Here is a 22,609-nt window from a genome sequence, read left to right on the forward strand (position 1 = left end):
GGAATCAGTGAACTTTGTGTTTTCAGTTGACTTACGAATTATTAATATATATGTTATGTTCGTGTGTATTCACAAATTCATATCTTTTGGATAAGTTTATTCACACATTTACAGATTTCCATTTCCTGTATCGCCTTAAACAAGTATGCACAATTTGAACACTCACCTCATTTAATTTATATACTTGTGTGGCAAGTAATTTGATGTGATAGCTTTTTTGTTGGTTTTCTGCTTTGCATTGCATTATTGCAAATACCAGAACAATTTTTGATATTTATCCCCCATCTTCAAGAAATTAATATCTAATTGTGCATTTATTTAATGAAAATAAATGTTTCTGATTACAGATTTTTAATCCAAAAAATGATGACCCAAACTGTGTCTGAGTTCTCTCGCAATGCTTACGTTTCCTCTGTCATTTATTCCTTTTGCCAGTAGTCTGTCTCAGGCTGTGAGCAGAAGGGGAAGCGGGAAAGAATAGAGACTCTCAACATCTGGTCGCTGTGCCTCAGTGAAGGGCGTCTGTGAGTAGCTGAAACTCTAAACGGTCAGTCCACTGACTGCAAGGGAAAGGAATTCACTGAGACATCCTCGTGCACTCAGAGAAAAAGCTAACTTAAGCAAACATAATAAAAGCAGCAGTGGAGGACTGGTGTGTTGCACCATCTGCGGTGGTTGTGGAAAAGTAAACCCCTTCTCTGTAAAGGAGCCCACATTTTCCTGCCTAAAAGTGCAGATAACTTAATACAGAAGCCCTGACAGGCAGGTGGTGGTAACAATGTGTTCCTGACAACAAACTTAGAGGATGTCTCCATCTCCATTCACTGACTCACCATCCACGTAGCTATGAATCACACAATAGCATTTATTAAAGCAGTAACAATACTCCCCCCTCCCCTTTCGCTTTAATTGTCTTGTAACCCTGGATAAGAACTAACGGTCACCAAGTGCTTTCTATAATGAAGCACTGGGAACAAAGAGCTGAAACTTGAACCCAGGTCTTCCGACCACAATATCATACTATTCTTTCAAAATACAGTGCAGGCTTCTGGGTAAAACAGTCTACACAGCATATATGAGGGCCAAACAACTTTCTCTGGTCCAGCAGAAATGACAAGAAAAATTGCGAGTCACAAGTAAACTTCTGAATGGCACGCCCTTTAGCCTATCTAGGACCAAATACGTTTTTTCATGTACATAAACATTGCTTTCTCTGCGGTTTTTGCCAAGAGTTAAAATCCAGATGTAACATTTTAAATTATAGAGACAAAAACACTTATAGCTACTGTATCATAATTCCTCACACTACCAATTAAGAAATTCTGCCCTAAAGTATGAATGTTTCTCTGCAATTCTCTACAAATCACCATTAATAAGATAATAGACCAGAAAAATTAGTAGGGAGTTCATTTGATTTTTTTCCCCCGAAGGCTAGCTTTAGTGAGAAAATTTATCTACGTTTCTATTCTAACACATTGTGAATGATAAATGAACTCTACTGCACAAAGAACATGATATTGCTGTACTATGTGCTTTCATCAGAATATTCTTCCTAGCAAAGTTCATATCTCTGTGCTCGTCCCCTTATAAGGAACAGACAAATGAAACCCACTGCTCTAAAGACCCCAAGTTCAAGGCACAGCTCAATATGGCAAAAAGAAATAGTCTGAGAAGCACGAAGTCAGCCAGAAAGCTGCTTCACTGTGTTGGTTTCTACCAGGTATGTCTGCTCTAGCTCATTCTAAACAGGAAGAGCAACAGAGAAGCTATTTAAGGTTGCTTTCACCACCAGATTCAATGGCTGGAAGATCAAAGACCATAAAAAATATTTGCCCTGAAGCTAAAAGCCAAACAGGAGAGGGAAACACATTACCCTTCATCACTTCCCTCCAGATCTGTCTGCACTTTCTTCTGTATTATTTGAAGAATAGGCTTCTTATTCAGAGGTTTCCTGTATGATCCTACATAGCAATGGCTGTAACTCTGATGGGTGACAAATGTTGAATGATACTGCTAAGGGGAGTGCTTGAGACAGAGAAAAAAATACTTGCGTTCTTTTATTGTTGTCATGAGAAGAGTCAATTTATTGTCATTGGTTACTTTTTGAGCTTGAGGAACATGGTAGCTAAGTCCTTCATTTTATGTTAGAGGTGAATACATCAGCTAAGAACAAGGCAAAGTGAGAGACATCAAATTTATGGGAAAGAAAATATGAGAAGACTAGACCCTCAGGTTCAAGTGGTATAAAGTGGGAGACATTCTAGGAAAAAATGTTTACAATTTGATTTTTGGCTATTATAAACTATGGTATTTGATCTGAGTAGGCTAATATTAAACTAAAACATTAACCATCACTAGCATTAGAAATAAATCTTATTTTGGATAATAGAGCTATAACTAGCATTCACTTGTTAATATTAGAAAATGCTACAAAGAAATCTGTAGTCATCCGTGTTTTCCAGAACATAAAAATTAAAACAGCAAAAGTATTTATTTTGAAAAGTCCAAAAAGACTGGTTAGTCTCATTTCTATGTAGGCAATAAACATATCAGAGAAAAAACATAAGGCACAAAGAGTAAAATTTTGCACCTCTCTGTTGTTTGTTGAAAGTGTTTAGCCAGGCTGGGCGCAGTGGCTCACGCCTGTAATCCTAGCACACGGGAGGCCAAGGCAGGAGGATTGCTTGAGGTCAAGAGTTCAAGAACAGCCTGAACAAGAGTGAGACCCTGTCTCCCTAAAAATAGAAGAAATTAGCCGGTGCGGTGGCATGTGCCTATAGTCCCAGCTACTCAGGAGGCTGAGGCAGGAGATCGCTTGAGCCCAGGAGTCTGAGGTGGCTGTGAGCTAGGTTGATGCCACGGCACTCTAGCCCAGGCAACAGAGTGAGACTCTGTCCCCCTCACCACCAAAAAAAAAAAAAACTTCCTACAAAATGACATAACAATGAGAATGTTACTGATACGAAAATGAAAATTCCTATAGTGAAATATGCTACAATGTTAGAATGTTCTTTAAAGGCTGTCTATGCTGTTATAGACAAAAAATAAATAAACAAATAAACCCTACATTCTGTTTTGCACTATTAATATTTTATTTGTTTGCATGTATTTTTATAATTCCTACCTAGCAACATGCATTTATTGCTCATCTAGGAAGGAGAAGTGGGGACTGGACAAGGGCATTCAACTTACATTACACTGCTAAATTTTAACTTTAGACTTAAAATCTAAAGAACATATTAGCAAAGTCAATCAATATAATCAAAATATAGCATATAATTACTCTGGTCTTTTTAACTTTGCCATAGAGGTCAAAATGCAAAGTAAATAGGTTCTAGGTACTAAGTAATTTCTTGTAATTTTATAAAAGTTACAAAATTAAGGAATTATAAACTAGAACATGAAACATCATGATTGCATGTCATGCTGTCATCAATAACAGGTACAGATCATGGCAGTGCTACGATATTAATAACGTCTGTGTAATGGGAAACCATCGCAGACGGCTTTCGGTAATGTTTCCCAGCATGTATCATCGTCAGCTGCTATTGCTGATTCTTTCAGGAAATCAAACTACTATTCTACTACTTAGAAGTTAAAGTAAATAACATATTTCAGACCTACATATTCAAAGGCTTTACTCAAAAAAATTTAAGGATGATGGTTAATATACAGTATAGTTTTAGCTATGAAAGTAAGTCTCTGTTGCTTATCTATTCCATGACTGAATTTTTAACGAAAACTTCCAAGTACTCTTAATTAATCATGAATAATCAGGCTCAAACCCAAAATCAAGCAGTCAGTATTAATGTAAAGGAAAAAATTAGATCTTTAAATAAAGTGACAGGTATCTTATGTCCCTTAAGTGCATCATAATTTCTCAGTTATGAGTGACTTACATATCAATGATCTTAGACCTCTGGCCTACTATTTAATTAAGTGAGGGGTAATTTCACAAAGGAGTATCCCACTGAGTTGAGATAGTTAATTCAGCTTTTAAAAGCGCTCAGGTTTACAGCTGAAGTCTAGCTCAGATATATCCGAATTGGTTAATATAATTTCAAGTTATAAATGGTACCTAAAGAAAGAAAAAATTATTAATCTCCATGCCTCCCAGTCCATCATGCACATGTGAATATATGTGGGGAACATATCAGAGTTAAGACAAGGCATTCTAACATTCATTCCAAATCAATCTCTATAATAGTACAGCAAATAAACATTAGCAAAGACAATTTTGCAATTTTTTTTTTATTGATTGAAATGAAAGACATTTTCTGAAATGCTACAATTACCATTTTAGGCCTTCAGAAAGACTGAGATCTGGGCATCTACCAAAATATGAAGTGAACAAGAAATCACAAGATAAAATTTATGCAAAATGAGGCACAGATAAGTTCATAGGCAACGGCTTTTATATTACTTTTGATATAATTCTTAATTTTATATTATTAGTACATTTTTATTACAGTATTTTTAAACAAAATTTGAAAAAAAAAGAAACAATCTTGGTTCTTCACCATTTAGACCAAGAGATATTAGAACAAACAAGGCCACCGAAGATCCATCTTAAAAAAAATACCATATACATTCAACAGAAATAATCGTACATGACAAGTGATTCAAATTTGAACTTAAAAGAATGAAATAATTGTCCAGGAAAGTAAAATGTTTTTAAGACCCTATATATAACACTTTATTTGAGAATCCTACCAGCTAAGATGGTCTAGGATTTCTAAAATTTTAAACATACCCCTCCATCTACTTCTTAAAGTTTGACATATTTACACATACCAATACTGAATTTCAGACATCTGACGTTTTGGCTAGACAACTGCATTTTGAAAAGCTTACACATTATAAGCTGCGTGACAATGAGAACCAGAAAACAAAACACACATCTGCATCCAGTGGAGCTGAAATCAGGTCTCTTCAGTTCGGCAGATCCACATTCTGAAGGATGAGGGCCACTCGGCTTGGAATGTACACCTAAGTCAACACAATTATGTCAGTGCAATTTAAAAAAATAGCAAACGTGCTGTCATTATGTCTAAGGGACATAGGCATGGTGCAGTCTCACATTTGCCTAAAGTTACAGGTATCTTTACAATTCTATGGGCTCTGAGGAGGCTCAATTCCACAGTTCCCAGAGTTCTGGCAGCAACATAAGACTATTGTAAAGCAATCACCACCAGAGGGCTCCATACTATTTACAAAACCCAAGTTCCTCGGACATTAGGCACTATCAGGTGGTGAAGGAAGGCTGCTCTTGGGTTCACAATGTTACTCTACTTAGATGAAGTAGGCAATATACACAGCATTGCTTTGTCTCAAGATACTTTTATTTATAATTCTTTTTTTTCTTCTTTTCATTTAAGAACAAAAACTGAAATGTAATATAAGGAGTGCTAAGTGTATTTTAGGTCCTTCCCCAACTTAAACCAATGAAAAAGCTTGCCATTGCACTTGAAATAGAATATACATTCTTTCCATGCCCTGCCAGGCCCAACTCGGCTCCCCCTTGCCTACATCGGCCATCTCTGCTCAGCTCCATCACCTGCACCTCCGCCCACTAGAATCCAGCCATGGGAGTCTTGCAGTTCCTTGAACATGTCAAATTCTTCCCTTCTTCTGGATCTTTGCTTAAGATATGGCTTCTCCTCTGAACACTCTTTGCCTTGCTGTTCCTTACCTCTCGGATCTTGAAAAAACCTACCTTTATAGAGGGGCTTTCCCTGCCAATGCTAGATATAGGTTGTCCATTTTATTATCAGTCATAGCAGCCTTTTTGTTTCTTTCTGAACACTTAACACAATTTGTGATTTTTTTCCAAGTTTACTGTCTATCCTCCCCACTAGATTATGAGATTTATGAGGGCATATGTCATATGTCTCTTTATTTCTAACTTTTTGTAGGTGCCATTAGAAAAAGCAGGTATCAATGATGACTGAATAAAAGAATAAACAATGGACAAAGGAATAATAGTGGATCAACATGTGCATATTTAACAAGACATTCTCTTCTAATATAATTACATCTGAAAATTTTTATAAAATTGAGAAGGAATTTGAATAGCTTGGTGCTTATTTATGTGTTATTTCATACACAACACATTTAACTATTAACAAAGCAAACAGTAAAAAGAATATTATAGGTTTTTGTCATCATAGTGACAATCTCTCTTCATTTCTTACTTTGCTAATATTTTACTATTTTCAATCACTTTATCTTTAAGTGAAAGCTTGCCTGATGGTTAAAAAAAGAAAAAAAAAGGCTTTAGTTTAGGAAAAAAAGGCTTTAGTTTAGAAGCAGAATTAAAGATACAAAGCAAACATAGCTTTAGGAAAAAAAATGAAAATAAAAAAATAGAATAGCTGATTTTCATTGTATGTCCAATGCATCTCAGCTCTGCAAATGAACATGATGTTTTCCCTTAAGGTTTCTGCAATAAAGAACTCTTACTACTCTTAAAAAAAAATCAGACACACCAATACAGTTGGTTAGTTTTGAACATCAAAGATTAAAGTTTGCAGTTTTAAAATAGTGACATTTAAAGAAATTTATATTCTGAATGTAATGGGTAGAGAACAGTTTTTCTAATCTTCAGTTAAAAGTAATAGTGATTTAGGAAATGATAATCATCTGAGAAAAATTTCACAAACACTAACAGTCACTACGTAGCATAATGTCTCATGGTTTGATTTGCAATCCAGTATTTCCAAAAAGATAAATTTTACATTCTTGCAGTCATTATATGTGGAAATCATGTATTTCAACACCAAAATCTGTTTTCCTATAATTTACACCGTGTATTTAAAGTCTTATAATTTTTAAACCACATCAGAATTTAATGCAATCCCTTCTATGCAATGTTTTCTCTTTGACTGTGATAGGTAAAATGTTACGAGATGGTTCCACAAAAGGAAGCTGGAGGTATTCATGATAACGTGGGACTATTATCAAGGATCCAGTCCAAAGGATAGTGAGTTTTTATAATGAAGCTACAGACAAAAGGAATATAGACCAAAGCAAAAGAGGAGAAATGAAAGAAACCAACAAGGGGATTCAACTGGTTCTCTCCCCAAGTCTTATCAAAATAGGCATGAATCAAGACAGTGACCTCCCCTTCCAAAGGAGTTTCCCATGTACTTATTAAGGGGTCTAATTTATGTGTATAGTTTTGGGTATCACAGTAACTGGATCTGACTAATCAGTGGGACAGTAGGTAATATCAGCCATGAGCAGTCTAAACTAAAGACTCATCCAAATTTCTCACTAGGTAAAAGAATTTCAGTTCCCTAAACATTGAATATATTTCTCTGATACAACATCATCCTATAATGCAGGTAAAAAAGACAGATAATGAAGAAGACCCCAAACGCAATCACAGCAACAACCAAAATAAATAAATGGGACCTGATCAAATTAAAAAGTTTCTGCACAGCCAGAGACACTGTCACAAGAGCAAACAGACAACCTACAGAATGGGAGAAAATTTTTGCATGCTACAAATCCGATAAAGGGCTGATAACCAGAATCTACTTAGAACTCGGGAAAATCAACAAGAAAAAATTAAACGACCCTATCAAAAAGTGGGCAAAGGACATGAAGAGAAACTTTTCAAAAGAAGATAGAATATTGGCCAAAAAACATATGAAAAAATGCTCAACATCTCTAATCATCAGGCAAATGCAAATTAAAACCACAATGAGATACCACTTATCTCCAGTGAGACTGGCCTTTATCAAAAAGTCCCAAAACAATAAATGTTGGCGTGGATGTGGAGAGATAGGAACATTTATGCACTGTTGGTGGGACTGCAAACTAGTGCAACCTCTGTGGAAAGCAATATGGAGATAACTTAAAGAGATACAAGTAGAAGTACTACTCCATCCAGCAATCCCATTACTGGGCATCTACCCAAAAGAGTAAATGATACTGTATAAGAAACACACCTGCACCCGAATGTTTCTAGCAGCACAATTCACAATTGCAAAGATGTGGAAACAACCCAAGTGTCCATCAATACATGAGTGGATTAATAAAATGTGGTATATGTATACCATGGAGTACTATTCATCTTTAAGAAACAATGGTGATATAGCACCTCTTGCATACTCCTGGATAGAGCTGGAATGCATTCTACTAAGTGAGGTATCCCAAGAATGGAAAGACAAGCACCACATGTACTCACCATCAAATTGGTATTAACTGATCAACACATAAATGCACATATAAGAATAACATCTATTGGATGTTGGGCGGAGGGGGAGGGGACGGGTATATGCATACACTAAGAGTGTAATGGGCACCACTCGAAGAATGGGCCTATTTGAAACTCGGACTTGGGGGGGGGCAAGGGCAACATACGTAACCTAAACATCTGTACCCCCATAATATGCTGAAATAAAAAAAAAAAAAAAAGACAGATAAGTTCAAGCTCCTGAGAAGGTTGCAATAAAACACATTAGTAAGGCCTAGGACAAATGATGATAGGCCTCTCAGTGTGTGGTATAGTGATATGTCAGGGCAAGTCCAGTCAGCATAGTATTTGGATGCTATGTACTTGTGGTATCTACTCTGTTTGATTAATAACCTCATCAGTATTTCATTAATGAAATATAAATAATAACTATATACTGATAATTTGGAAACAGTCTTACTCTCTTTGATATTTTGGTATTTTATTTAGCCTAAATTTAAGAGCTATTAAATAAAAACGATGCCATAAGCAGTTCAAGGTTTGCAACATATGCATTGAGTTTCCTATTTTGGCATTTAATGGTTAAAAAACCCTCTAAGAACTCTCATTAAATGATCCTGGCCTTTTTATGTGAGAAGCTTTATAATGACAATTCCAGTCACACAGAGAGACCTCTTAATACTATCTGCTCAAAAACCTTCAGTTGATCATTGTATAATATCATTAACAGGAATATTGTGTAATTATATTTTTTCGATGCAGTGTTAATTACCAGAATGTGTTTATGTTGCTTTAGAGACCTTGCGATATAGGCAACATGAAAGAATTTCCCCAAGCAACTTTTCTTAACTATGGCTATTTATGGAATTTTGAGTTTTCTCTTTATTAGGGTTATGAGTACGTAAATCAATTTTTTTAGTAGTCAGGAAATGACTACCAACTATACTCAAGGACTTAAGATAAATCAGAGCTAACCCTTATGATGAGACAATTACAGATATGAACAATTTGGGGTTCCTAAAATTCAGTGCTAAGTATCGGCTCTTAATTCTTATTTTATCATTTTAATTCAAAAAATAGTTTTGATTCATACAGCAAGAGAAAAGAAACATGAATGTAATTTATGTAGATTTAAATATAACTATTTAAGTATATCTAAATATAAACAATTTATATTTAAGTACATGTATATAGAAACTCTTTATTATGCATGTTACAGATAATATACATGCTGGTAAACCTATCTGCCATGCTAATTTATTAGCCTTTAAGCCCTAAACATTTTATAGCTAAAATCACATTAAGAACATGTGAGAAAATATAATGCATGGCCATGAGTTTCATTTTTTCTAGCTGTATTCATTGTCAACTCTTCAGAAGAAATCAGAATAGCAAAGTATAATCCAATTCATTTATTAAGAGAGTCAAATCATACTAATCTACCCAGTTATTTTGATTACTTTAACGACGTAATTACTACACTAACCATTAGCATGGCTAAAAAATAACTGATCACACAATGATCTATTCTATCATCCAGACAAAATGTTTTCCTTTAGGATTATAATTGAGTTGCAAATATTAATTATACAATTTTTGAAAATAAGGTGTCAAACATTTGAAAAAAGAAAATTTTAAAATAAAAATTGTTTAATCTTATAAGGCTAATTTTTAAAATTTTCTTAGAAATTATTAAGTTCAGAAATAGCACATGCAGATATAATCTTGGTAGGATGAAGACATCATACAATGAAAAAGGCATCAGATTCTTTAACAGTCTACATACACACACTTTTTCATAAAAAATTTATAAATTATTTTGAAAAATAAAAAGTGACATAAAATAATTTTAGTCTTCACATACATGCTTTAGTTTATAAAATATTGTCTAAGAAAAAATAAATTATATTCTCTTGTTATTTTGTGTTAGGGTTAGGAGAAAAGAGATGCTAATAAGTATTGCTATATAGGAATGTATATTATCTAATTTAGAAACATTAGAAAAAGTAAACTTTAAGAATTGAGATTTTTCTGGTCCAAAAAACTAAACATATTTCATAATTTTGAATAGAGCAAAAGATATTTTTTAACTGTTAAGTTGTATTTTTAATACTCACAATTGAGGGACAATAAAACACGATATATCTATGCCACATCCTGTATTTAAAGCAAAAGTCTACATTTGAACCCCCAAATTTAGAGTGGGAGTAAATGAATATACTTTTTATTGATAAGGGGGTTAACTGATAAAGTAAAGAATTCTAAACCAGTTGCTTTATTCTCATTTTCATTGTTGAGACAGCTTAAGTTACTATAAGGAAATCTAACTCGTGTAAGGCTGAATAATCTCTGTTCTCCCATTTATGTCATGGAATTTGAATTCATGAACCAGAGAAGAGGAAGCTCCCTGCCTCCAGTGCACTGATTAACACATAAGTTAACATATAAATTCCTATATCAGGAACCAAAATACAGAGAAACGATTATGCTAAAATGGAGTTTCCAATAACCGCCAGTAAAGCAGACCAGAGAAGTTCTGCCGTATTGCTTTTCGGCATTTATGAGATACTCTGACCTTAGCAAATATGTTTCAACAGTGGTACACATGCAGTTATCCCTGGCTTCACACTTTCAACTGACGGAGCACATAGAGACAACGCTAGAGCGGTACCTGCTGATGCAGCATGTATGGCTATTTTAAGATTCCTTCGAGCTCTGTTTGTTACTATCTTTGAAAACAGATTTGACACTTATTCAGCAGATCCTTTGGATTATTGAGCTTGCAAATTAAGCTTTAGCAAATGCTGTGCACTAGCTATGATGGGCAGAAATTTCATGAAAGAGGGAAAAATTATATCTTGTCCTCCCTTCCCCCTATATTCTAGGAGTATGGGAGGCAAGAGTGATCTCGCTTGGGAGTGTTGTGAGAACCACCACACTTACAGTCATGTTCAAGCAACCTGACTGGATCCCAGTGCATAAGAATCAGTTTAATAAGGAGTTACAATTATAGTGAGGCATTCTTATAATAGGTACATTTATTAATGTGACTTTTTCTCTCACTCTTTGCAGAGTAACTGGCAAAAAGGAAATTTTTTTTTTTTTTTTCCTACTGGTTTGTTTGGCCTCCCTTATTCTGACATTAAAAGCAGTGTTCATTTCAACTGGAACCTAAAGACTTATTTAAATGAGATTCCTGAAGCACCTGTGGTCATTGAAAACAAGATGTTGCTGTTGGGAAGACAGGGCTAATACTTATCTTACTGACCGAGTTGGATTGGAACTCTATTACAGGCGGTGGTTAAGCTCTTTTCTATTTCTCATGTCCTTGCAGTACTGTATTCCTCTATGTATTAATATTATTGAGACTCATGAGATATTCTTCATTCTATCTGCTAATTTAGAATTGCATGTTCCGTATTTGCAAGATCAATTTAATTAGTGCTTGAAAAGTAATCTCCTGACTGCTGCTGCCACTGGTTAGTTGACTTGTTCTAATTATGACAGAATACCTTTGCTCTTAGAAAATTGAAAGGATGACAAGATATTTTCTGCCCAATCCCAAAGATTGTGAGCTTTCATCTAAGATTATAATTTCCCCAAAGTTGGGAGAAGGTATTCATGTGTGTTCTCAAAGCACTTAGCATCTTGGCATGTTTAAAATACTAAATAATTATTGACTATCCTTGACAGTAATAACATTAAAATATGTGTGCAATAGCATTTTGTGGTTTCCACAAAGCTTGGCAATATGAATGAATGAATTTATGCTTCCTAAGAATCTGTTGCTGTAGAGAAGATATTATTATTAGTCCTCATTTTACAGATGAGGGAAACTGAAGTACAAAGAAGTTAAATTGCTCAAGTTTTCATTGCTAGGAAACAGCAAACTGGGGGCTTGATCTCAGGCCCTCTGCCATGACATTTTGTGATTTTTTTCATATCAACAGCCATCTCTCCATAACAGAACCCTGTTGGGATACACGAACACTTAGGAAAGTTGACTACATAAGAATTTTGCTGTCTAAATTTTTCAAACCCCTTTAAATCTAGTTCAATTGGTTAAAGTTCAGTTTTATTATAATCAGTTGCTGCTTTTCCATGATTCCTCTTTGTGAGCTGAATCATCTTTCCTAACCCCTTAGGGGTCTCTAACTCTTTTAGTTATTTCAGAACTTTAATGCAGTTTTCTTATCCACTTCTGAAACTATTTTTATCAATCTTATTTTACATGTCAAAATTGAATGTTCTCACGGACTATAGCAATAATTCTTTGAAGAATCTGATAATACCTTTGATCCCTCTTATAAAAATAAATATGTATCGAGAGAGGGAGGGGGAGGGAGAGAGAGAGAGAGAGAGAGAGAGAGAGAGAACTGTATCAATCTCATCATTAACACATACCCATATGCACTCACATACATTTAGAACACCTAAGTCTCCCACGGCCATTGCACTTTCCTTATGGACTACAATCCAACAACTCAAATTTTGTAATCCCTGCTCTATTTATTTATTTAATGCCATGGTTTTTGGTGTATCAGTTCTGTATATAATATGGCGGCTTACAAAGTCAAGTACTGGCACTACTCTAAGAAGTGGGAAAATTGTAGAAAAATGGTGGATCCAGGGGTACCATACAGATTCTCATACCTGACTTATACCTACACTTTTGAAAAGAGAGACAATTTATTGAAATTATAGCTTTAACAGCTATGGTAAAGCCATACGTTTGTTAGATATCTCTTGGTGTCAGGAATGTGAAACATATTTTAATCCAGTGCCTCCCATGGTGGAAAAAAATGCAGGTTTCAGACAAAGAAATAGGGAGAGGGATCAGTCAGGAAGAGGAAAAAGAAAGGATAATATAGTGTAGATGTGGCTTTGAGCCTGCTGTGTGGCCATAAGTTAAATGAAGAATTCCTCCAAATCTACAGGGTTGCTAAATTCTACATCTTTAAAAAGATTAAAATCTAGTAGTTTAAAACAACATCCTATCATTTGTGTCAACACCACAATGTAAAAATTAGCTATATACTATAATGCCTTCCTCAATAATATGAGAAAACCAGAGAATTTTATAACTAGAATGAATTCAATCTTCAATTTACTACATGAAAGAAAAAAAGATATATTTTTCATTGATTCCATTAAGGTGTTTTAAATTAAACTTCATTAGATAGTCAATAATGTAGAAATCTGCTCAATGTAAAATATTACAGAGAAGGTAAGAACAGAAGGGAAGTGAATTATTACAGAAAGAATAGATATGTTCATAATTGGAAGAAAAATAAAAAACTACCTTCCTCTCATTTTCTGAGAAATATTCGTATTCCTCCAATTGTCCCCTAAATATCCTTCACTATTAGTTTTTCCAAAACACAATTTAGTCTAGCAACACACATTACATTTAAAGCATAATCCCCTTTCCCTACCACTCTCCGCACTTTTTTCATGATGCTTATTTGAAGAGTTGTTTCTTTGAACAAAAACATCACTATAAAAATAAAAGATTGAATTGAAATAGAATAAAAAATATCTGAAGGACCTTACTTACCAAAAGAGAATGGGGACGCCCATTGTGTTCAAAAGCCTCAGAAAAGAAATCAGTGTTGTGGTCCAATCTCTGGTGCCCTCCATATTCTGCTGCATCTGAGTCCAGCACAATTTTGAATGTACAGGTCTTAAGGAATTCACAACACTTCAGCAGTTGAATGAGACATTGTAAAATATTTCTGAGAGAGCAATTTAAAAGTGAGCATTCTGAACAGTGTTAAATCAGGATTTGTGCTAGGTACTCATTTCTTCTCTAATATTTCAGACATTCTCATATTTGAAAGGGGCTTCATAGGCTATCTACTCCACACACCTATTAGATTCCTGTTATCCCTCTATTACACCTCATCAAGTGATCATCCAGCCTGGGACTGCATATATCTATGAACAGGGAATCTACTTTTCTCTTAAAGCAACACATTTCACTTGTTAGAAATTCTTTTCCATACTGAATAGAAATTCGACTCCTTAGGACTATTTCTACTGAGAAAAGTCATAAAGAATAAGTTCAATACACAGTGACCTTTCAAATATTTAATATCTATGCTCTCTCCATGTGTCCTCTGAATATATTACTAAACATATACAGTCAGCCTTCCATATCCGTGGGTTCCACATCTGTGGATTCAAACAACCTTGAATTGAAAATACTAAAAAAAAAAATGGATGGTTGTAACTGTAGATACAGACTGAACATATGATTTTTCATAGTGAGTTATTAGGCATGTCAGCATTACTGTATTTTCAATAAAATAAATAAAAAAATATATTATTATGCTCAAAATATCTAGAAATGGTATTTGATATAAAAATCCGCAATTAAATATACATTGTTATTTAGAAATCTTAAGTTTCTTCTAGGCTAAGAAGGGATATAGATAGGTTTAAGTGCCTTTTTTCCCTTTACCTAGTATAAAAATCTTTAATCTACAGAAATGTTAGTATATTTTCATTACAGCAAAAATTATCACATTAATAGTTCATGTGAGTAATGAACAATGATCCACCATTTTCATCCCTTGTCTGGGTCAAGGATGCAGATGGACATGCCACAGGAACTTTTGTTGACAATGGTGGCTCCATCTTAGTCAATCCAGGTCAGCCTGCTCTGATTCAAACTGAAACTGATAATCACAATATTAGTGTGTTGAGAGAGAAAGAAAGATTGAGATTCAAATGATGACTACTAGGAACAATCACATACTAAAGTCACTCAATGAGTTGTGCCTACCAATATATTTAATGGAGAAACATGGGTAACGAAAACTAATTGGAGACATAACAAATAAATGAACATTGTGGAATGAAAAGAACTATTAAACGTTTAGCTTTTGTTCTTCATTCCAGTTCAGTAAACACTTGGACAAATCTTAAACAAAAACAAAACCAGTATAGTTTAGAGAATAATGTCTTGGAATGCCTTTTTAAATTACTGAATTAAAGTATCAATTAATAAATTACTGGTTAACAACATAGATTTTTGGTAGTAGTGGCTAAAGTAGGCAAGCATATCATTGAAAGCAGTGGTTCCCAACCTATGGGTTAAGAAGCATTGACTGGTAGTCATTGTTATTATTATATAAGGTTCTCTCTGAGTGAGTAGTTATGTTATTATAAGGGACTGGGAATCTATATGTGCATTAGGCATTGTTTGAAGACTAAATAATGTTATACACATGTATTTTTTAAAAAAAATTTTTAAATTAACACAATAGGGATATATAATGATATTGTGATACATGTAACATATAGTGAACAGATCAGGGCAATTAGCATATCCATCATCCCAAACATTTATCATTTGTGTTGGGAACATTCAATATCTTCCTTCTAGCTATCTGAAACTATATAATACTGTTAACTATAGTCATATTACAATGGTACAGAACACTAGAACTTACTCTTCCTATCTAGCTGCAATTTTATGTCCTTTAAAAAATCTCTCTCTACCCCTCCTTTCCCTTTCCAGCTTCTGTTCTATTTTTTACTTCTATGAGATCAACTATTTTTTTTAGCTTCCACATGTAAGTGAGAAACATGCAGTGTTTAACTTTCCGTTCCTGGTGTATTTCACTTAATATAATGTCCTCTAGTTCTGTCCATGTTGCCACAAACGACAAGATATTATTCCTTGCCATGGCTGAGTAGCATTCCATTGTGTACACATATCACATTTTCTTTATCCACTCATCTACTATTAGACTCCCAGGCTGATTCCATATTTTGGCTACTGTGAATAATGCTGTAATAAACATGGGGGTATAGATGTCTCTTTGATATACTGATTTCCTTCCCTTTGGATAAATGCCCAGTAGTGGGATTGCTGAATATTATGGTAGTCGTATGTGTAGTTTTTTGAGGAACCTCCATAATGTTCTCTATAGTGGCTGTACTAGTTTACATTCCCACAAACAGTGCATAACAGTTCCCTTTTTTCCACATCCTTGTTAGCATTTGTTATTTTTTTGTCTTTGGTAATAGCCACCCTAACTGAGGTGAGATGATACCTCATTGTGGTTTTGATTTGCATTTCCATGATGATTAGTGATGTTTAGTATTTTTTCATGTATTTGTTGGCCATTTGTGTCTTCTTTTAAGAAATGTCTGTTCAGATCATTTGCCCATTTGTAAGTCAGATTGTTTTTTGCTGTTGAGATGTTTGCGTTCCTTGAATATTTTGGATAGTACTCCTCTGTTGGATAAATAGTTTGCAAACATTTTCTCCCCTTCCATAGGTTGTCTTTTCATTTTGTTGATTGTTTCCTTTGCTGTGTAATCCTTCTGCCTTAGCCTACCAAGTAGTTGGGATTACAGGTGCATGCCATTGTGCCCAACCTGATATTGTATTTCAAAGAATGTACATGTTTTTGGTTATTAAAATGTAGACTCTTTTAAAAAGTCACAAAATTTAATAGCAAGTTTTTGCCTATATATTTTCTCAAAGGATACCGAAAGAGTAATTGTTATATAAGGGTCCATTTCTTTTTGACATTGAAAGAAATCATCATATCGAAAATGGTTAGAATCTATTTACTTAATATATATAATTTGTAGCCATAAAGGGAAAGCTTATAAAAACTACAGAGCAAGTTTCAAAACATCAGTTTAGGCATGTTTTTCAGATCTATAATTTAAAGAAAAAATTCTACTGTGTCCACTTTTGGAATTACCCAACCTTGTATCTATGTTACCCATGGAACATGATAACTTCCTTTAGACTAGAAATTTCAACAAGTTAAAACTCTAGGTAAAAGGTAATGGTGGTGAAAGAGCTTTATAATTGTGAATTGCTACCACATATTATTCAAGTATCATGAAACTCCATCTTTTAGGAACACTGCTTAAAATTAGAACAAAATTTGTTGTCGTTGCCAAGAAATTTTCTTTCTTTCTTTTTTTTTTTAATTTCAATAGATTTAGGGGGTACAAATGGTTTTTTGATACAAAGATGAATTATATAATGGTGAAGTCAGGGCTTTTGGTGTACCTATCATCCAAATAGTATAAATTTTTAAAGAGGTTATTTAAGCAACTGGTTTGTTTGTTTTGTATGTTTTCTCACTCCTTCTCTCTCATATGTACCTCCACACACAGATACACACAGATACACACACACACACACAACATGGGATCCACATAGTACCAAAATTCCAACATTGTCCCTTTTCTACTAGAGAACCTATCTCTGAAAATATGGCTCCTAGCCAATTTATACTTATTTTAAACTACCTTTGTTATATGGCTTCCAATTACATACCACATAGAACAAATTTAGCAGGATACCTCAACAGCTATCTATTGTCCATAGCTACCTCCCTACATCTAGCAGAGTGCCTTCCCATAATAGGTTCCCAATAAATCTTTGAAACTGATACTCAGGATGACAAGCCTGAATCACTAAGGGAAGTCAAATTACATATCTTATTTTTTTGTATCAGAGGAAAGTAGAATAAATTATCTTTACTCCCCTATTCATTTACTAAGTACATATAACGTACAAGGCGCTGTGCAGGATACAAAAACGACTAAGATATGGTCTTAATTTACATGCAATTTACATCCTCTACAGGGAGATTAGGCATGCATATGAATGTCCACAAGTAGAGCAAAAGCAACATGCAATGAGAGGAAGAAATGGTAGTATTGACAGTTCATATACAAAGAGTTTTGAAGGCTGGGATAGGCTGTTAAGATTTATTTTGTTAGTTAAGTATGATAATGTTGAAAATTCTTGAGAAAAGATATAACAATCAAGAAAATTAACCTGGATCTTGCAGGCAGAATAGGAAGGACAGGGGAAAGACTAAGTCAGGAAAATCAGTCAGGAGTCTAACAGCCTAAGGATAGTTAAATAGGGATAAACTCTGATAGTGGTAATGGAGACACATAGATGGAGATTTTAGATGTACAAGTGACAGTACTCAAAATAAGAAAATTGATGCTTAATTTGGGGAAACAGAAGTGCAAGGGGAGAAGAGTTGTGCCTAAAGATGGACAACTAGAGAAGAACTGGGATGTACACACAAGTCAAATGTACATCTGATTACCCTATTCTGTACACGTGGGCACCTATTTTATGTCAAGAATTAGGCAAAAGCATTTTCATATGCAGTTTCTTATTTAAATCTAAAGTTGATATTCCAAGCACAAAGTCAGAATGAACATGATATGAGAATAAAAATAGGAAAATCAGATAAAGTGATATCCATCTAAATTATTAATATAATTAAATTTAAAAGATTGGCATTCTTAACAATCATTTTGGAGTTTGACTATTTGAGTTTCACTATATTTGTTGTAGTCCATTTCTTATTTATTCAATTCATTTGATCATTTTGTTGGCTAAGACAAAATACTGGACCAAAAAATTTACCTTGCTAAATATGAAAAAATACAGTAGGGAGAGAATGACAGAAATTGTTAATAGAGATCTTTTTTTAAAGGAGATCAAATAGTTCCTTATCAATTTGGATAGCATTTTAAAATATTATGATTTCTTATTTTAAATTCAAGAGCTTCCTAAGTATTTGATATATCTATCAACAGGTTGAAGTAGATAAGATGTTTTAAGTGTTATTTTATAATCTATGTCCTTAAATTTGAACCAAGGAAGAGCCAAGTTCTGAAGGAGGCCTGTACTAATAAGATTAAAGAACAGTGAAGGCATGAAGACTCTTAAATTCAATGGCTCTTCAAATACTTCAAAAGCTGCTGTGTTTGCTCAGCCACTTGATAAAGTGTCTGTTCAAAGCATAAGGATTTTGATGTAAGAAGTACTATCATTTATATCATTCTGCACTAAACTCACTTCACTTCCACTGATGAAGCTAAAGAAATTTATTGTAAGGTACAACCTTTGAGGTTTCAAATTGAGTGACAAAAAGAGGGTGACTCCAGTGACTAGTTGACCATAAAAACAGCAAAGCTGGTACGTTACCATATATCTTCAAATCTAAGACACATCAATTTTAAGATGAATTATTTTATATATATCTAATAAAGAGAAAAACTATCAGTACCACATCAATCATTGTTAGACATATCCCAATTGAAGAGCACGCTAAAATGTGGAAAAAAGTACATCTTAGAATATGAATTTAATATAAGTTATTTTTATATATAATTCTTTAATCAATCCATCCATATTATGATGACTACAATAACTTCTAGGAGCTGAGCAATCCCCAGAGAGATAATCTATACAAAAAGCAGAAAGCATTAAGTGTAAAACTCTAAGGAATATTCTAATTAAAGTAAATGTGAACAAATATCTCATAGGGTAAGAACCTTTGCTGGGAAGCAAGGAGAGTTTTAGGCTTTTAACAGTCTGAAGATAACTATCCAGCACAAGGCTTGCCACAATGTTCTAACAGAATCCTTCCCTTTCTATGTTTCATGAATTGAATTTTATTTATTGCCAGCTACAATCCACAAAACCTAAAGTTACATCTGCATAGGATCTCAAATAGATCTGCCCCTTTATTTTATCAACATAGCAAAATTATTCCTAGTTTATTGTCTTGAATCACAGAAAGGGCCATAAACAACAACTTTTAGTGGCCTTCTCTGGTCTCTTTCCAAATGCAGGAGTAGCAAAGACTTGTGATGTGTTGCTATATATTTTATGAATGTGTATGTCTGTTAGTGTGTGGTAGGGGTGTGTGTGTGTGTGCGTGCATCTGATTTAGGCATTTCTGTCTTTACTTGTGTGATCTAGAACATACATTAAACTTAGAAATTCAATACTGGAAATGAGAGTTATGATATTTTAATTATTTTTCAAAACCTTTTATGGCAATATGACATTTATGATCATGTTACTTTTGATGGAAATATCCATTAGTTTTATCTCTTCTTGACTTTAGTTTAAAAAATCTTCCAATATTATATTTTAAAAATAAAATTTAAAAGGAGAGGAATGTGAAAGTAGATAGGAAACTTATCATTGAATGTAGTCAAAGTAAATTTTAAAATATGATGAATGCCAAATGTAACTTCTCTTTAAGAAGACAATATATATATATATATGTATATTTTGGGGGGTGGGGGACAGAGTCTCTGTCACCCAGGCTAGAGTGCAGTGGCATCATCATAGCTCACTGTAACCTCAAACTCCTGGGCTTATGTGATCCTCCTACCTCAGCCTCCTGAGTAGCTGGGACTATAGGTCCACACCACCACACTCAGCTAATTTTTCTATTTTTTGTAGAGACAGGGTCTCATTCTTGCTCAGGCTGGTCTTGAACTCCTGGCCTCAAGGGATCCTCCCACCTCAGCCTCCCAAAGTGCTAGGATTACAGGCATGAGCCACCACGCCCAGCCTATATATATATATATATATATATATATATATATATATATATATGTATGTATTTTTACTCTTATTAGTTCATATTAAAATTTTGATGTCTTTCAAAAAAGCAACTTCATGCATGAGCTATATATGCATTCAAATTTGTGAATTATAAAAGTTTAAATGACAACCACACATTTTAATTAAGTATAAAACAGACTATCATAGTCTAGGATGAGCTCATTTCATTAACAAAAGGTTTCTGATTTTGGACTACAAAATAAACTCCAATCCCTGCAAGTTTTCTTCCTTGGACAAAAATTTTTAGAAATTGCACAATACAACTAGCAATATAACAAGCTCAAAAGATGAGGGGCTCAAATGTCATTATCTACCAGGTTAATTAATGGATTGCTATGCTTTTGGAAATGTATTTTCATGCAAGTTATTAGTTTATTCTTAAGCATGCTTAATGACACACATCAGTAAATAGCAAATCAAATGATAATACAAAATACTTAGTATCACATATTTCTCTATGCAAATAGAAAAATTATTCAAAATAATTTACAGAATACTTCTGGCTAACCTACTTAGGAACTTCTCTTTAACCCTAGAAGATTACATAACTTAACTAAAACATGTCAGTGTTTCTCAATAACTCAAGAAAGAAGAAAAATAGGAAAATGTACCCAGACTTCTACTCTAACCTCTCCCTAAAACTGTTGTTCTTTGTCTGTGTCATTAAGGATTATCCAAAGGGCTTGTAAATTCAATTATCTGATGAAGCAATAGCAATTATTTAGAAATGTAATTCTAAATTACAGATTTTAATTCACCTTTTAACCTCTACTTCGTTATCAAAATGAGTTTAAACCACACAGACTCAACATTTTTTTAAAATATTGTGCCTTTGAACTCAAAGTAATTTTGACACAGACTATAAAGAAACACCTTCTGCCAAACTTAGTATCAAGACTGCCTTCAATGGAGTCAAATGCAATATATCTAAATGCGAAGGAAATTTGAAAGTTGCTGAAAAATAAAGACAATAATAAGCAGTAAGGAATCATCATCTGAGCCATTTCATGCAGACAGACAGGATAAGAAATAGCATCCTAAAACACTAAAATATGGTGGGTGCCTTCACGAACTTTGGGGTCCAACAATTGCATTCTAATCCTAGTTCTGCCAATTACCAACTCTGTGCCTCTGAGCAAGTTACTTAACTTCCTTGAGTTTCAGTCTCTTGTTTGCAAACAGAGGCAATACAGCAGAGGGCTGTTGTGGGGATTAACAGAAGCAATCTACATTGAGTGCTTAAGACAGTATCTAGCACTGGGAAAAATGCTCAAACTATTCTGTTAGCTTCTGTGGCTGTTATTATTATAAGCCCCGACCCACTTAAACTACAGTCTCAAGAGATGAAAAATGTAAAAGTGGATCTATTTATTCTTTATCTTATTTTTTACACTCAACTTGGCCTCCTCTTCCTTTATGATCTTTACTTCTATTCCCCTCTCCCTTTGTCTTTGTTCTCACTAGAATCTAACACTTTTCCTGTTATTTTAGAATTTTAACATTAAAATTTAATTCAGACAGTAGATAGAAATCTTTGAGGACTAGATACTGTTTTTAATTTTAAGGTTTTTTTTTTTTTTTTTCTTTTTCTTTTTAAACTTCTGAGAAATACTGAGATTCTTTCTGGTGAAGCCTATCCTGACTACCCTAACTGAAAGCTAAATACCTCCCCACACTCTCTTGCACTTGCCCTGATTTTTTACCATTGCATTATCAAATTTTAATATACTATATATTTAATTATTATATTTTTATGTCTCTTTATTAAAATACAATCTGTATAAATGATTTCTATCTTTGATTTCTCTGCCACCTAGGACCTAGAGTAGTACCTGGCATATCTGCTGAGTATATTGTCTTTTCATTATTTTCCTATTGTGGTTTTCTACTTGAGTTTTGATTTTTAGTCAGGACATGTTTTTGGTTAACTTTAAAAAATAACTTCATACTACTTTGGTCATAAAAGGCCATCCTTG

The 22,609-nt window shown here is 33.9% G+C and overlaps 1 protein-coding gene across 1 annotated transcript in view; it reads right to left on the minus strand.

Annotated features, from left to right (window-relative positions):
* Nucleotides 1–4,235: 4,235 nt before the first annotated feature.
* Nucleotides 4,236–22,609, minus strand: part of GBE1 (glucan (1,4-alpha-), branching enzyme 1) — a 278,056-nt gene continuing 259,682 nt past the window's right edge. The window contains exons 15-16 of the mRNA XM_012644745.1: nt 13,761–13,878; nt 4,236–4,989 (exon numbers count right to left, since the gene is read on the minus strand). Coding sequence (XP_012500199.1) covers nt 4,933–4,989; nt 13,761–13,878 — 175 coding nt within the window. The 3' untranslated portion in view covers nt 4,236–4,932. The remainder of the gene's footprint in view (nt 4,990–13,760; nt 13,879–22,609) is intronic.

Source organism: Propithecus coquereli, unplaced genomic scaffold (assembly GCF_000956105.1).
Source record: "Propithecus coquereli isolate 6110/MARCELLA unplaced genomic scaffold, Pcoq_1.0 Scaffold219, whole genome shotgun sequence".
In the NCBI taxonomy this organism is placed as follows: domain Eukaryota; kingdom Metazoa; phylum Chordata; class Mammalia; order Primates; family Indriidae; genus Propithecus; species Propithecus coquereli.